The sequence below is a fragment of the Rhea americana genome, unplaced genomic scaffold (assembly GCF_003343005.1).
Source record: "Rhea americana isolate MKP2758 unplaced genomic scaffold, rheAme1 scaffold_172, whole genome shotgun sequence".
Classification (NCBI taxonomy): domain Eukaryota; kingdom Metazoa; phylum Chordata; class Aves; order Rheiformes; family Rheidae; genus Rhea; species Rhea americana.
In genome coordinates, this window is record NW_028185839.1 from 1,049,991 (window position 1) to 1,065,291 (window position 15,301).

The 15,301-nt window shown below is 37.5% G+C and overlaps 1 protein-coding gene across 3 annotated transcripts in view; it reads right to left on the minus strand.

Annotated features, from left to right (window-relative positions):
- Positions 1–15,271, minus strand: part of SLC7A6 (solute carrier family 7 member 6) — a 30,800-nt gene extending 15,529 nt beyond the window's left edge. The window contains exons 1-5 of one of the 3 annotated variants that reach the window (XM_085301087.1): positions 13,373–15,271; positions 9,501–10,073; positions 5,776–5,901; positions 4,380–4,524; positions 219–342 (exon numbers count right to left, since the gene is read on the minus strand). In XM_085301087.1, coding sequence (XP_085157213.1) covers positions 219–342; positions 4,380–4,524; positions 5,776–5,901; positions 9,501–10,032 — 927 coding nt within the window. In that variant the 5' untranslated portion in view covers positions 10,033–10,073; positions 13,373–15,271. The other 2 variants (XM_085301088.1, XM_085301089.1) reach the window with 2 other exon arrangements.
- Between the last annotated feature and the right edge of the window lie 30 nt (positions 15,272–15,301).

Genomic DNA, 15,301 nt, shown 5'->3' on the forward strand with positions numbered 1-15,301 from the left:
TGCTTATTTTAATAAACCTGATATTATTATTATTATTATTATACATAAATTCGTATTTACTTTCCTATTTAAGACTAAGTTATTCAGCATAAGTTGTTCTGTATTCAGTGTAGTAGTATAAGGAACTAACGATTTTTCCTGTTTTGTTCCTCAGAAGTAAATGAATTCCTAAAATGTGAAAAGCGGTAATATAGCAAAATGCTACATAGTCAACTTACCACTGCCACAGCATCACTAGAAAGAACAGCATTAACATCCAGCACTGTATAATAAGCTATATTGGTCATAATATAGATAACAGTCACAACGGGCATAGACACTGCAATAGCGAGTGGCAAATTCCTGTAAGACAAAAGATAAATAAATAAATAACCTTATGAATTTGCATCCCTCATTTAACAGATAAACGGTATAAAGACCCCAAAAGATTTCAAAATAGCTATCTCTGGCAGAGTTTGGTTTAAAAACAGAAATTCTAATGCAAAATACCAGAAAAGCTAGAAATTCTAACTGTAATAGAACTTAAATTATGTGGAAAAGGTGATTCTATGAAGCTGCTCTTCAAGTATGCTAATTTCACAGTTTCCAGATCAGCCTTCAAAGTCACACACCTTCAATCACTTCCTACTAACCAYGTTGTTTATCACAACTAGGAGACCAAAGGAGCAGAGCTCTGAGCCACCACATTCATTCCACCTGGTGCTCTTGTAACACCTATTTCCAGAACTGATGCAGGGGAATCTTCTGCATCCTTTTGTCATCACAGCAGAGATCAAATGAATTGGCCTGGATCTCTGCTCTCTGCAAAACTGCTGCTCTGTTGCAGGCTCTAGATGAAGTGCACCTTATTAGCAAACACACAGGACAATAACATCTAGAAAGTAWTGTGAAAACACGGCAAACCAAATTCTAAACATGAACAGGTAAGATTTAATTTAAGAATTTGTAAAAGGTAGGCAGATTTCTAAGAACATTCATATCCTTCCTGACAGATAAGTTTTCTTGAAAGAATGTTAAATTTTTTTTTTTCCCCTCAACAAAAGAAGTTACAYATGCCTATAGAAGAAAAGGAAAAGGTCGAGCATATATGGTAAATACCGTCAGTATTTTTCTAACCTACAGGTATTTTGAGAACATTCCCTGAACCTGACATGGTTTGTCTATTTAGTAAACTCTTCCAAGCACCAGGTTCAGTCTCCTCCTGATAAGCAGCTCCACAAGGCCATTCTTCACTGCAGGAAAAGCCACCTCGTTCTGTTTGTTTTGAACCCAGCTCTTGCCAGCTTCACATCACAGCTTTTGTTCTTGTGTTAGACAACTGGAGGTAATTCTTCACTAGCTTCTCTAAGACCAAGGTTTTTTTAGACCCCTGTTATAACCTACCTAACTCATCTCTTCCTCAGGCTGAGGAGTGCTGCCTTTTCAGTGTTTTTTTTCCTCACAGAAAAGCATTTCCATATCTTGGCTCACCCTTGCTGTCCTTCYCTGAACCTTTACTACATCTCTTGCATCCTCTTTCAGACGATGGGGCCAGGGCTGCACACAGTATTCACACTGTGGATGAGCCACTGATTTTTCAGGAGTTTAAGGATGCTTGTTTTGTTCTCTATTCCTTTGCTCACAATTTCCTAACATTTTATTAGCTTTTTCTGGCTTCTACTGAGCCAGGGTTTTCAAAACTCTCCATCCTAACTGCAAGATCTTACTGCTGAGAGGTACTCATTTGCTCAAAGCCTACCATTTTTATGTATGAAGAAAGAACTGTTATGCCCCCTGTGCTTCACAATTAGCTGGGCTGAATTTTAACTATTATTCTATTGCACAGACTACTACCATCTCACAAGGTTCCATAAAAATTCTTCACAATGGCACTTGTTCTTWCTTCTCTGAATAACTTTGTACAAATTCAGCAAACTGTAACACCTCTCTGCTTACCCCCCTTTCCCACGTCTGCTTACTCCTTTTTCCCATGTTCCAGTCCTTGAGGAATACCACTAAGCTCTAGATATTTGTTAGTGTTCATTTTTTGAACAGTTTTGTTCTAGCTAAGACAAGGTAGCATGGACAGTGCACTTTCTAGCTACCTAAAAGGTAACACTTTCATATTGTACTTCACTGACCGCACTGCTGACTTGTGTAAGCATCTCTCTGGCAACAATTAGGGATTTTAAATAGGCTTCATTTATGCTGCAGTTTCTAAATATCTTCAAGCATTTCATAGTTTTTTGCCAATGTCTCTCTAAGCAAATTGCAAAGACATTTGTCTGAACCAATCCCCAGGACACAAAATGRGTATTAAGTGATAATAGAAAAACTGGAAAAGTAAAAGCAACACAAACAATATGGAAGTTGAGGGCTTGGCCTTAGAGGAAATAGGAAGAGATGGAGGTAGTAGGCTCAACCAGCCAGAGTTACCATTATCCCATCAAGTTGCCGCAAAAAATCTGCAAAATAGCAAGTCACGGCAATCCGCAACAAAGGTGAGATAACCGGAACCCAGGGCTTTTGCAAGCAAAGGTGTGGCAGAGTACAGCAAACACAGGAGACTGCACGAATTCAGGTGTAATTTCCCCTTGGTGTGCTTTCATTCTAACTTCAGACTGGAGCAGTGGGCACGCTGTGCTGCTCTTTCCTGATCTAGCTTTGCAAGTATACCTTCCTCTAAGAGGAGCCTAATTTTGCCTAGTCTTCCCCATTATTTTTCTAAAGGCTCAGGAGATTTGTTGTCTCTCTGACTTTGCAYGGAGAAGCAGAGATCCCACATGTTGTGAGGGCACAGATAAACTCACAGCCCTCAGGCTGGCGCTCCACAGTGAGCTCCACAGAGCAAAAGCAGACTTTTAGTTTCTGGCTTTTCTCAGCCTTGCTCTCTCCCCAGAGCTTGCAGGGATATTCAGATGTCTYGAAAGGGGAAGCAGAATTGAGTGTTCCTCTCCCACCTGCCCACTTCGAAATTAAACACAGAACGGTGACATGAATGAGCATTTGACATAAACACGAACACAATTTTCAACAACAAAAAACTCAATAAAATAGAAAAACAAAATKTTGGGAAATTCCTCAAAATTTTTTTGAAGTCTGGACCACATCTGGACCTGTAGATGTCTGATGTTGTACATGCAAAAAGAAAAAAAAAGGGAAGGGGGAAATATCAGTAAGTGGAAGTTCTGGCTCTGATTTCAGATTGCACATCCACAGTAAAAGTCCAGTGGACCTCAGCACAGAATGAAAACAGAATTAGAAAACAACTCTGAAATCCACTTAAGTATTTCAGACYACGCAAGATTGAAGCCAAGAGACCATTTCAAATTTGCGGATTACAGCTTTGACAGAATGAGCACAAGAGCATTGTGAATTGAGTAATTATGAAAAAATAATTATCCTATATCTGATACATCTATATACATCATATCAGAAAAAAATATTTTTCAAAAAAATGCATCTTTTACAAGAGTTATCCGACTGATGACACAGAACAACAGAGCAACTTTAAAAAGATGAAAACGTATTGCAACCTCAAAGCTCTTTCAGCAGAAAAAAAACAACTTTAAGCATTCAATGACAGTTGCAAATGCAAAATACAAGTCTCTTATGAATACATATAAAAAAATCCTCGCAAGATCATTTAAGGAAACACTGTCAATCTGAAATTGAGTTTGATTAAAAATAGCTATTTTTAATATTTAAAATTTTATCGTTTCACAGGTAACTTTACAGGTTAAATAAAAAATGTACATTGTACAACTCAGGGATAAGAGAATAAACTTCTGATAAGGGACAAATCAGTTGGGAGAACTGAAGAACTTCCATTCTTTATCTTCCAGTTGTATCAATCTAAACRACTGTTTATAATAGGAAGTAAAAATGATTAAATAGGATTCCATACTTAACATATAGGCATCTGCTTATAGACTCACAACTGAAGATGGATAAAAGTTTAGTCAGTCAGTTTTGCAGCACAGATTCATAGAAAAGGTAGCCCCCCCCCCTTTTTTTTCTAAAAAAAAAATTAGAATTATTGCACAGATATAAACAGCACAGACTACACTAATATAATTGTTACAAATCAGTATTAATATGTTTGTAAATAGCAGCATGCAGCATCTTGAACCAAAAGCTTACCAAGCACTGTATACAGCATCCTGCAATCCTGCAAATCCTGCAAAGACCTATATATTCTTAATATTTTTCATCTACGAATGGAGTCTGAAATTAATAATTTCTAGTTTGTGGTATTTATAGCTGTACTATCTCAAGAGTGAAGTAGTTCTGCTTATTTCTGTATAGGCTGAGAAGTTCCACTGATGAGTCATCAGTGGAAGAYGAACACAAGATGAGTGACTTAGAAACCATTCAGGTTTAGAAAATTCGTCTTTTACCTTTCCGGGTTTTTGATCTCTTCTGTTACAAAATTGAGTGTATCCCAACCAGAGTAAGAGAACAAGGCAGAATAGAGCGCAAGGGAAATATCTCCAACGTCAAAAGAGGATCCCTCAAAAGAGGCCTSAAAGTGTGCTGTATGTCCTGTGTATGGAGGAGACAATGAAGTACAGGAAAATAAAATATAGTAAGTAATTTCCAGTTTGGTAAACAAATACAAAAAACTCAGAAAGGCCTATTTCCTTCAAGACTACTCATTAAGCCATTTTTTCCAATCCTGTTCTGCGCTTCAGCCACAAGAATAATCATAACATTCAAACTACTAAAAATTATGCTCTGCTCTATAATTAAGCACCTGGTGTGTCCACAACAGCACAAAACTTTCAGGTATATTAAATGCCAGACTAAGCTACCAAAACAAACAAAAAAAAACCCCACCCACTGGCAGTGACAGTATTCAAGCTAAGGATGTTTCTTTACAACATATATATTTATAAAAGAATCAATCCTGCTGCATCCTTTTAAATTTTGAATCATYTAGCTGATGTATAAAAGAAAGATTACAGCTGATTTTAAGATTACTAATGAAAAGCAACAAAAAAAGCCTAAGTAGATTTACAAAGTGTGACCCAGTAGATAAATGATGCTTTGTAAATATTTAACAGCTGTATTTTCYTTTTAGCAAAATATTCACCGATTACTACACTATGGTTAACATTCTATTGTGAATATTTAGCCCATATTAAAACAACGTTGAAARAGTTGTGACTGTATCTGTTAAAAATATGAAAATTGAGTAAAAATATGAAAACTTAGCTCAGAATTGTTCTCATCTAACTTGAAGGCACAATGCCCAACAAGGAAAAAAAATTCTAAAAAGACAGCAACTTTAATTCTCAACAGCTATAACAGAACAAAGTATTTCAGCAAAAAAGAACTTGTCTCACAAATTTGCTTATCTGTTTCTACTGAAGTTCTGTCATTCTCGGAGTTATAGAAAATTCACCTTATTAAAACAACTTTCATTAAACCTCAGGGTAAAGCAGTATGCCCCTTTATGGGRATTTACAGCTTTCTCCACTCCTATCGTATTTCGCAAGCTCTGTATTTTACTGTTTTCATTTCCCTTATTATTCCATGCCGTAAGCTGTAAATTGCACAATATGGCTGAGCAATCAGTTGCCTTCTTTTACCTAGTTCAAGGTCAACTAAGATAGGCTAGCTTATCATGGTATTTATTCCTAACATTGGCAATTATTGGTATTTTCTAARTGGCTATACTATGCACTTACTAAGGCATTTGATAACTCCTATATAGAGATATTTACAGTCTCTAGACCAGTTATTCAACCTAACCGATGCATACAAACCTTTGCTTTAATTTTATAAGCTTACCCTGGCAGATTTTAACAAGTCCAGTTATGATGATGACAATAAGAGCAATGACTTTAGCATAAGTAAATACATCCTGCACTCGTGTTCCCCATTTAACATAAGCACAATTTACAAATGTTAGAAGACCTAGAAGAAAACAAAGAAAAATAAAAACACAAATTAATCAWTTTTTAGTTTAATTCATTTTTCAAAGATTTTCCCGTGGCTGTCTTAATAGGCACTTTACCTGTTGTACTAGTATTTGGGTTAAACTAAGCAAAACACACTGGTATTCAAAGTACCCTGGTTTAAACAGAACAGTAGGAAACAGATGTTCTAAAGATTCGTAATGCACACTTTTTGAAAAGAGGGAAGGAAAGACCTTCCTCACATCACATGTTCTCTGATCATATGCCTGCTTTCCTAATTTTGCTCCTCATGAGCTGCATTCTGCAACTATCCTGAAGCTAAAGAAATCATTTATATTAAATGATTCACGTTAGTTTAGCAATATTGTTCTGATTAATGAAAGATTATCTAAAAATCCCTTTAGGTAAACATATTACAAAGTTTTTAAATTCTTTTATCCTTTCCTCATGTTAGTCTGAGGACCAGTTCAACATCTACAGAATTTCACAGCTTTAAGAGCTTCGAAACATTAATTTCTTTGCAATAATGAATAGTCACATGTGAGTTAATACCCTTCTCCAGCTCTTAAATTGTGCTACTAAGCAARGTTAGAACAGATCTGACCAAATAATGTATGTTCTACAAGTAATGCAGTATCGAGCTGGGTTTTTAAGAATTTGGTGGAAAGCAATGTGTATTCTGAATATATTCCTCCCTGYACCCTAAAATAAAACTGTGTCAGACCTATTTTACAAGATGGGAATGATACTGAAGTGTAACTTTCAGATTTTGTAAGAATCTTGCCACAAGTAACTTCCTYATTTGATCAGCTTCCCCAGTAAAATTTTTTCTTCAAGCTACTGTTGAAATACACCGTTCTCACAGGTTTTATCATTTCTCTTTCAGAACCATTACTTAAGTGACGAGCCAGACAGCCTCTGCCTGAACTCAGATGCTGAATGTTGAAAAGGGCTCTGTGTCTTTAGTGTTCTTTATTCAACAAAATACTATTTTTTTTCTTGTCCAGATTATCATTAAATTCTCGATTCCACCTCTGAAGTTTAAGCATTTTCCTCAAATCTCAATTTTTCCACTAGCAAGTAGTACTGAAGTGGTTATATTCTAGGGCACGTTATACTTCTGCACAATTTTGTTGTACTGTGTATTTTAAATACATGTATAAATAAAAATTTAATTTGATTAAGTACTGAGGTAGTAACAAACCAAAATTAAATGAAAGGCTTAAATGAAAAGAAATTACTTCCTTTCCCATAATCCAAGAACATAATACCATTAAGATACAAATGCACTTAGAGCAGCAACAAAGTAAAAAAGTAATCACTTAAAAACAGTAACAAAAGAAAGGTAACGATCTCAAAAAAACATGGCACTAGCAGACTAGAAAGTCTAGCCAAGAGAAAGGGCTGAACCAGATAACCCTGGGCTTGGCAAGATGGGGGTGGGGGGAAACAGCTGTATCAAATTTCAAAAGTCAGCACTGCAGTAACACTCAAGAAATTCTGAGAGAAGAAAAAAATAACAACAAAAAACACAACTCTGCTTTGTCTCTGCTCTCCAGCATTAACAATTGGTATTATCCACGGAGTATTTGCTCATAGGGTTTATCTTAGCTGTTGATTTTTTGATAGCAACTTTTAGTATGGGAGCAATTACTATGAATTCTTTCTTATTTCACTGTTGTAGAACTTGGTCTTCAATTTAGGTGAAACACTACTCTCTCTCTGATGTCTTAAGAAAAAGATAATCAAGAGTCTGAACAGGCCACGTCCTCTTTCTTTTACTAATATTATTCTTTCTTGTTTTCTTCAAATTATTTATCACTCAGCTACTTAAAGCTGCTGAGAACCTTCAGGTATCACTGCCGATGCTAGTTCTGTTTCCAAAACAAGTGATGTAGTAACACCACGTAACACTACGGATTTTACAAGACAGATCTTAAGCTAAATCTAGTATTTTTTTTTTTAACTTAAATTCTCACTTTCCACCTATATCTAACCAATACTCAGACTTCCAATTCCACTGACTTCATTAATGAAGCACTAAACTCATCCACCAGACATGACACACAACGTCAGCTCCGCCAGGGAGAAGGGTAGGCTTCAGCAGCCACAGTTACATGGCATAGTAGAGTAGGGCAAGAGTCTAAGTACCGAAGTCTGAAAGAGGGCAGGACAAGCATTTAGACTACAAAATGGACTGTTGAAGTAAATCTTGCATCTAAGTGAGCGTGACCTTGCTGCCACATTTCCACAAAAAAAGCAATAAACAACTTCTCTTAGCATGAGGTATAGAGGACATCACATTCTTAACTCTGTATCAACTGTACATAATCATCTTATTTTCTCAATAAAGGAGACTGAAGTCCCTGGAGTGAATCACTTTGCCGTAATATCTTGCCCTTTGATAAAGGGGGGAAAGGGGGAATTATTTTTGGGAAAAAAAATGTGGTTATTCTTCCCGCTAAATTATTTTTCCCACATTACTGCTTCCACATTAATAAATTAACTTACAAAAAGGGAAGGCAGAGATACAGTGTTTATAACTAGTTATAAAGGTCTAATGCTTGAAGCACATACTATTATACTGTCCATTTTCCCTCTTCTAGTTCAACAGAGATAACTTTAATAATGAATGTTACAGCCATTTCAGACTGCCTTCCCTCTTGCCCACAAATGAGCCAACAAGGAATAGCACATCTCCTTCCTAAAGCGTGTTGCCAGCAGTAAAAAAGCGCAAGCTCCTTCTTAGCTTTCTGATATGGACATTAGTTAGTGCTGGCAGGCTCCACAGCATGTGGCAACTTTGATCAAAATATGACAAATACTTGCCATAACTGACATTTCAAAATGTGGTTTTCAGTGTTCACTGGAAACATAAGATATATATATATATATATATATATATATAAATACTTTCAACAAGAAATACCGAGAATTAAATAAAACAGTTTCATTCTCTTGACACAGTAGAATAGCCCTGACTTGAAGCATGTGGACAGTCTGATGTTGTTCTTCTATATTGACTAAAAGAAGTAGCTGTCTGATTATAAAGATTTCAATGTTCTTTATTCACATAGTTTCCATTTCTCAAAAAAGCCTTAAATACAAATGCATGGTTAAATACAAGCATAAAGAATAATCTTGAATGAATGACATTTTCAAAACCTGCCAGAGTAACCTTAAGCAGGTCTACACTGAGACACTACTGTGGAAAAACTACAGCAGAATTTATAGCATACGAGATGTTCTGCAGTAACTCCAGGTATGCTCCTAGAACGCACCGAGGATATCTTCTGGTTTGATTTAGTCTACCTCTCTGAAGGAAAYAGATGAAGAATAGTTATCCCATACATTTTCCTCACGTAAGTGAACCCTGAAGAGTCAAACATCTTGTTCTGCTTTTGAATGAGAAAATGTTAGTTCACTGATTACATACCTAGAGGTTATTCATAAACTTGAAATTTTTCTTTTTCCCTGCTGTAACTTGAATCATTTCAGATTCGGCATGCAACAACTCTGGGACTTGGTAGGATTTATTTTAATACAGCTTAATCCTAGATAAAAAAATTACCATAGTAAATTTCAAGAAATACTTACATTCACAAGCAGCTGCTATGAGACGGCAAGCAAAATATGGAGGATCACAAGAAGGGAAGAAAGGTTGAACCAGGTAGTTAGCAAAGGTGATGGCAATGATCGCCTGACTAGTTGGCTCAACAATTAGGAGTGAGGTCCACAAACGAATAAAAGCAATGAAGCTCCCAAAAGACTCCAAGATATAAGCATAGCTGGCTCCTGACTTGGTAATAGTGGTTCCAAGTTCAGCATAACAAAGAGCTCCAAAGACTGAAAAAATCCCTCCAATTGCCCAAATTATTAGAGACAATCCATAGGATTTGCTGTAGAGGAGAACTCCTTTAGGAGAGACAAAGATACCTGAACCAATCATGTTGCCTACTATAAGGCTTATCCCATTTAGCAATGATATTTCTTTCTTCAGTTGCATTGTATTTTGGTTTCCATTATGCATTTCACAGCTGTCCCCTTGATCGGTCCTGTCTGATTTATTGATGGGGCTGTATTCAGCCAGTGAGCTATGTGACTTTGTACAATCAGTCCTTTCTCCCATTGCGGAAAGGCTGGGAATTCTCTACGACTCCAAACGACAATCTAAAACAAAATAGAGACAGCTGAAATCATTATAAAGACTTTATCCTGTGACTTTCTTGCCAAACATTCTATTTTTTCGCCCTATGATTTACCTACGTAAATTGAGATATCCCCTTTTATTACTTCATATATGTTTTTTACCCCCAAAATAAATACATGTGTAGTTAAAACAAAAACAAAATGGGAAAAAACCCTACACACCCCAGGACAAAAGATATATTCCAGTATATCTTTGGGAGAGAAAAGAACTACCTGCGTCAGTGGGGCATGAGGAGAACTGTGGAAAGAGCAGAACTGAGGGACTGCACAGTTGTAAAGGAAGAGGAGACAGAGAAGCAAAATGAGGTGAAAACAAAGCAGAGTAAGACTAGAACCTGGAATTTCTGAGCACAAACCCAGACTTATCGCAGTAGTAAGAAAATTAACCAAATGACTGTACATACACATATGAGTGATCTAGTAAAAAGGTTGTGCATTTTACTAATGAGTGCCGGATCTTACCAAGAGTAATATAATGAGGTACTTACTCTTGAAACCCCTTCTTCCATCTTAAATTTCAAATGTACCTCTGATTACTGGATTATCAGTCAGGTAAAGAACATTAGCACCAAAATGCACCATCATTCATCTGCTCTTGCCCCTCAGTGTATGCTTTTGCCATTTACTACAGAGCAGAAAGATGAATAACTCAGGGTCAGTTAGAACAAGTTAGTTTTGCCCCCCTTTTGTGGGAAACACTATCTTTACAAAAAGTTTTGTTCTTCCAATAATAAATATATCTACTAAGAGCAGACGGAAACAGACCCTGAGCACACGGTTTTCGAAAAGTCAATATGCAATTACCCAAACCACGTATGTATCCACGCATCTTGTGATTATGAACACACCCWGTTTGTTCAGTAATAGTGGATCACTGTACATAAGTTTTGTTCCCGCAGTTAGAGGCATACCTTTTTGGAGGGAAAAGTGTAATAATCATACTCTTAATTACAGAGCCAACACCTGTATGTTATAGTATAGGAAATCTGACTTCATATTCTTGAATCAGAATGATCTTTACCTTTTTCATGCCTTTAAAACTGTTTTCAGTCAAGGAAAATAAATAATCAACTTTTACTGAAACAGAATACAAGTCATCTATTGAAACAGAATGTATCATTCATCTCCAACTCATGTGAATCTTCTAGCTTTTTCATGCTCCTTTTGAGCATCTAAATTCTTATTCTGTTAGAATGCTATTAGAATAAGGACTGTTCTTTTAAATAACACATTTCAAAATGAGATTCTCAGTGTATTCAGTCAAATGCCTTCTTCTATTTTATTTTCTTTCCCCTAGCCCAAAGAAGTATTTTAAAGTTGTTTAGTTACTAAGTATATGTTTTATCAGTTACATAAATCATCTCTACTCTAGTGTTACTTATGGACCATTGGCCATTAAATTTCACCCAGATACCTTTATGCAGAATCAGACTTTAGACTAAAACATTCAGGCTTTCTGAAACTAAGCTTTGCTAGTTCAGGACTTAAAGAACCAAAGTGTTATCATGAGGCACCTCCAGCAGCATTAAACTAATTAGGAGAGAGGGACCCACTCAGCTTCTACAAATGAGTGCGCCCCAAAATGCAAAGAAAAATGAGGGCAATTTCACCTCACCAGCTGTTGCCAGTTGTTCTTGTTATCTACTGTTCCATTAATCTGGTGCCAAACACATTTGCAATCAAATACTGGATTTTCTGTTATTAGTGAAGCAGAGCAAAGTCTTGAAAAAAGACTTGTGGGTTATGAGCATTTAGGATTAGTTGTATTGCTTTAAAAAAGAAAACATAACTATTTAAATGTAATTTAAAATATTATCATAACCAATTACAGCTATGATATAATCATCAGAAAATATAAGTGTGTAAAATAGTGAGAAAAATAATTAAAGCAGACATCTTCACAATGCATTTGACAGCAAGAAGTAAGGTCTGAAGAACAGTTGTCACCAATAAAAATAGCATTCAACTTCAAATTGAGTCATTTAATTTTCTATTTTGACACAGACAGGACACTTGCTGCAAATATATCTCAGAATGCAAACTGTTCTGGAGAAATCTTATCAGGGAAAAAAAGAGAGAGAACAAATACCACAAGTATTATAATGCCACCTGACTGCCATTTTGTAAATGTGCCATATTCTCTCTCAGCCTTTCTAGCTAAAAGTATAGAAGACAGTAACATGTTAAGAATTGACTCCCTGATGTGAGGTATCATTTTGTTAATAACTGTAGAGTTTTAGGAATTCTTACCCCAAATGCCCTCATCATCATTCCTATTTCTTCCTGAAACCGCTCTCAAGGTATGGCTTGTTGAGGAGCATAAATATCATGTTGAATGCTCAGGCATTCGATATACCTTTTCACAAACAGGCAAATTTTGCACTAAGAGCAACCATGATTGCTCTTGCTGCTAAGTTCAGTGTGTGTTTAATTACCTGTAACTGCCGGCCCTTTCACTGAATGCCTCCACCTCTATCAGCAGCACGCGTCTGCTGTCCCTATACAAGTTTGTTTCTAACGACCTTGGCTGCTTCTTGCTCTACTCCACCCTACCTAAGAAGGAATGACTGCAATATCCTCTCAGTCTAGCTTAATTTTTCACAGAACTCTAACTCCCTCCCTGAAACTGTTTTTTGTTTGTTTGTTTGTTTTATTCTCAGCTTCAGGTATTTGCTGACAACTAAAGAGTGCATGACTGTGTGTGCAACAGCTCACTCCAGATTTGGCATTTAATTCCCTTCTCTAACCCTGTTTTGTTTGTGTCCTTAAAGCCTTCAGGGCACGAATGGCTTATTTGCCTGAGTCATGCGTCTTATTACACCACCTGTATGATAAAAACAGAGGTACTAGCAGGTTTTTTTTTTCCTCGAAAATACTTTACCTCATCTTAACTGGCACTAAACTGCACAGCTTTGGCTAGCTGAAAAACTACTACAGAGGAAGAGCAGAGATTAGAAATATATTAGTGAACAAAACTGGAGCTGTGTCAAGGTTAGAAAAACACATACTGAGAACAAAAAATATTTACTACAATCCATGATTCTGTCACGAGGCCATGATTGCTGGGAAACTAGAAGACATGCTTGGAAGAAAAGAACGAAAGAACAGGAATAGTATGCATTTTCTAATGTATATCAATCATGTAATATTCCAGGTTAAAACACCATTAGAACTATCCATAATGCCTTACCATAGGACTACTTAGGTTAAAGCAATCTAACATCTTCTCACAGGTTAACGTGGATTTCCTCATCACTCACCCTTGTGCAATAAAAACTCTTAAACTCTTGTTTTTGCTGATGGCTGCAGCTGTGAGGAATCTTTTTGCTGATATGTGAGGGATTTTTCCTGAAGTGACACCACTGTTGATATAAAAGCCTTCGATATGAAACCAGAACAGAACAGAATGACCTGAAACTAGGATCACTTCATTGTCTCACCAAAAATATATATTCTGATAAGGCCGATCACGTTGACCACGTACCAAAGAAGTTAACGAAGGCTCATGTGCAGCTAGCAAAGTACTAACAGTGTAAAACCACAGCCCTACTTCAAGGCGAGGGAAACATGAATCACCCACCAAGATCCCCTCCCTGTCTCGTGAGCAGGAAAGCGTCTCACCCACGATTTGTCCAAGCAAGTTGAACCCATCAACGGGTTAATCACCGATACGAAATACCAAACTGCTTGAACTCTATGTTTTGCTATACTCATACACAATATATGCTCATTAGCAAAGAATTTCTAGAATTCATGTCGGTCTTCTGCAGTTGCCTTGATCTCACAAAATAACTCCTGTTGTAACATAGCTTTACACAGATAGTTTTTGACTATTTGAGTGCTGCAGCTGTAAAAATCCTATTTCTGAACACAATGATTTGCCCTTYGGGAAAGAGTCAAGTTTGCCTGCCCTACACAGGCAAACAGAATAAATGTCTTCAGGGAATTAAGCACCAAGAGAGCAAAGGTTATAAATCCCAGAAATACCTATTCCTTGTGAGGTATTTAGGTATCCTTTAGGCTAAGGCTAAGCACTTAAGTGCAAAAGACTTAGAGTTTGTCTGCTAAGTGGTTCTCTTGTTCCCTGTTGAGAGAAGAATCACTTTTCCTGCCATCCGTATCCTTAACGGACAGGAAGCCCTTGCAAAAGAAGCAACTCCCAGCACAAAGSTTTAATCCATTCAGCCAAGTCTTGTGTGCTCACATAAATACGCATGCACACAATCTTTATCACCGTAAAAACTGACATAAGCCTTTGATCAAATAAAATCAACCTAATATCAATTTTTAAAAAGTACAAGTTAGGTTGATCACATAAACAGGAATGGAAGAAAAGCTATTGGGTCCAGGTTTACAATTATTCATTTGCTAGTGCATTAGTGGTGGCAACAGGGCCTGAGTTCACACACCTGTAATACGCGTGCMCAGGAGGCGACCAGCAAGCGCACACGCTGTCCGCAGCTTGGTGTCCAACACCAAGCGCGGGAAACAGTTTTAAACAGCTCACAGGCGCACATCCTGTTACTGCGCCTTAGAAACTTTCCGCCGTTTGCAAGAGGTACCAATCCTAGGCAAAATTCAACCCAGTAGCATTGACCTATATTTAAACCCAGTCAGCTTAAAATTAAGGCGCTGTGGTAGCTCCAAGCTGCATCTTTCACACTTCTAATTTGTTTCAGATTTTCAAGGATGAAAAAAAAACAGAAGAAAGCTCACAACTGTGGACTTTCTGGCAGTCCACCTTGATTTAGACAGAAATGAGGTAGGGAGTGCGCAAGGCAATGCTGGCGAGCCAGATTTTTGAAAAAAAATGCGCAAAATAAGCCGCAGGTAAGGAGCCAGGAGGCACCACCATGGCTTTGTTAAAGTAGTTTAATTTGTTATTCATGCCGGGGCGTAAAAGCAGACCAATACGCGGAAAGGAATCGCAGAAAGCACACGCTTCCCTAGGCACCCACACGCGCGCGCACTCGTTTTTCAGCTTCAGCTTACAGAGTCATACCCAGCCACACTGCATTTAACATGCTGTGTTCAAAAATACGGAAATAATCAAAACCGCTGCCGGGAAACAAGCGCGGGGCTGCTCGAGGTTGCAGCTCCCCGTGACAGCCGGCGCCACGCGTGCCCGCCGCAGCGGGCGCCCCACGCTGTGCCCCACGCGCGGCGCCCTGCTCCGCCTCGCCGCCGCC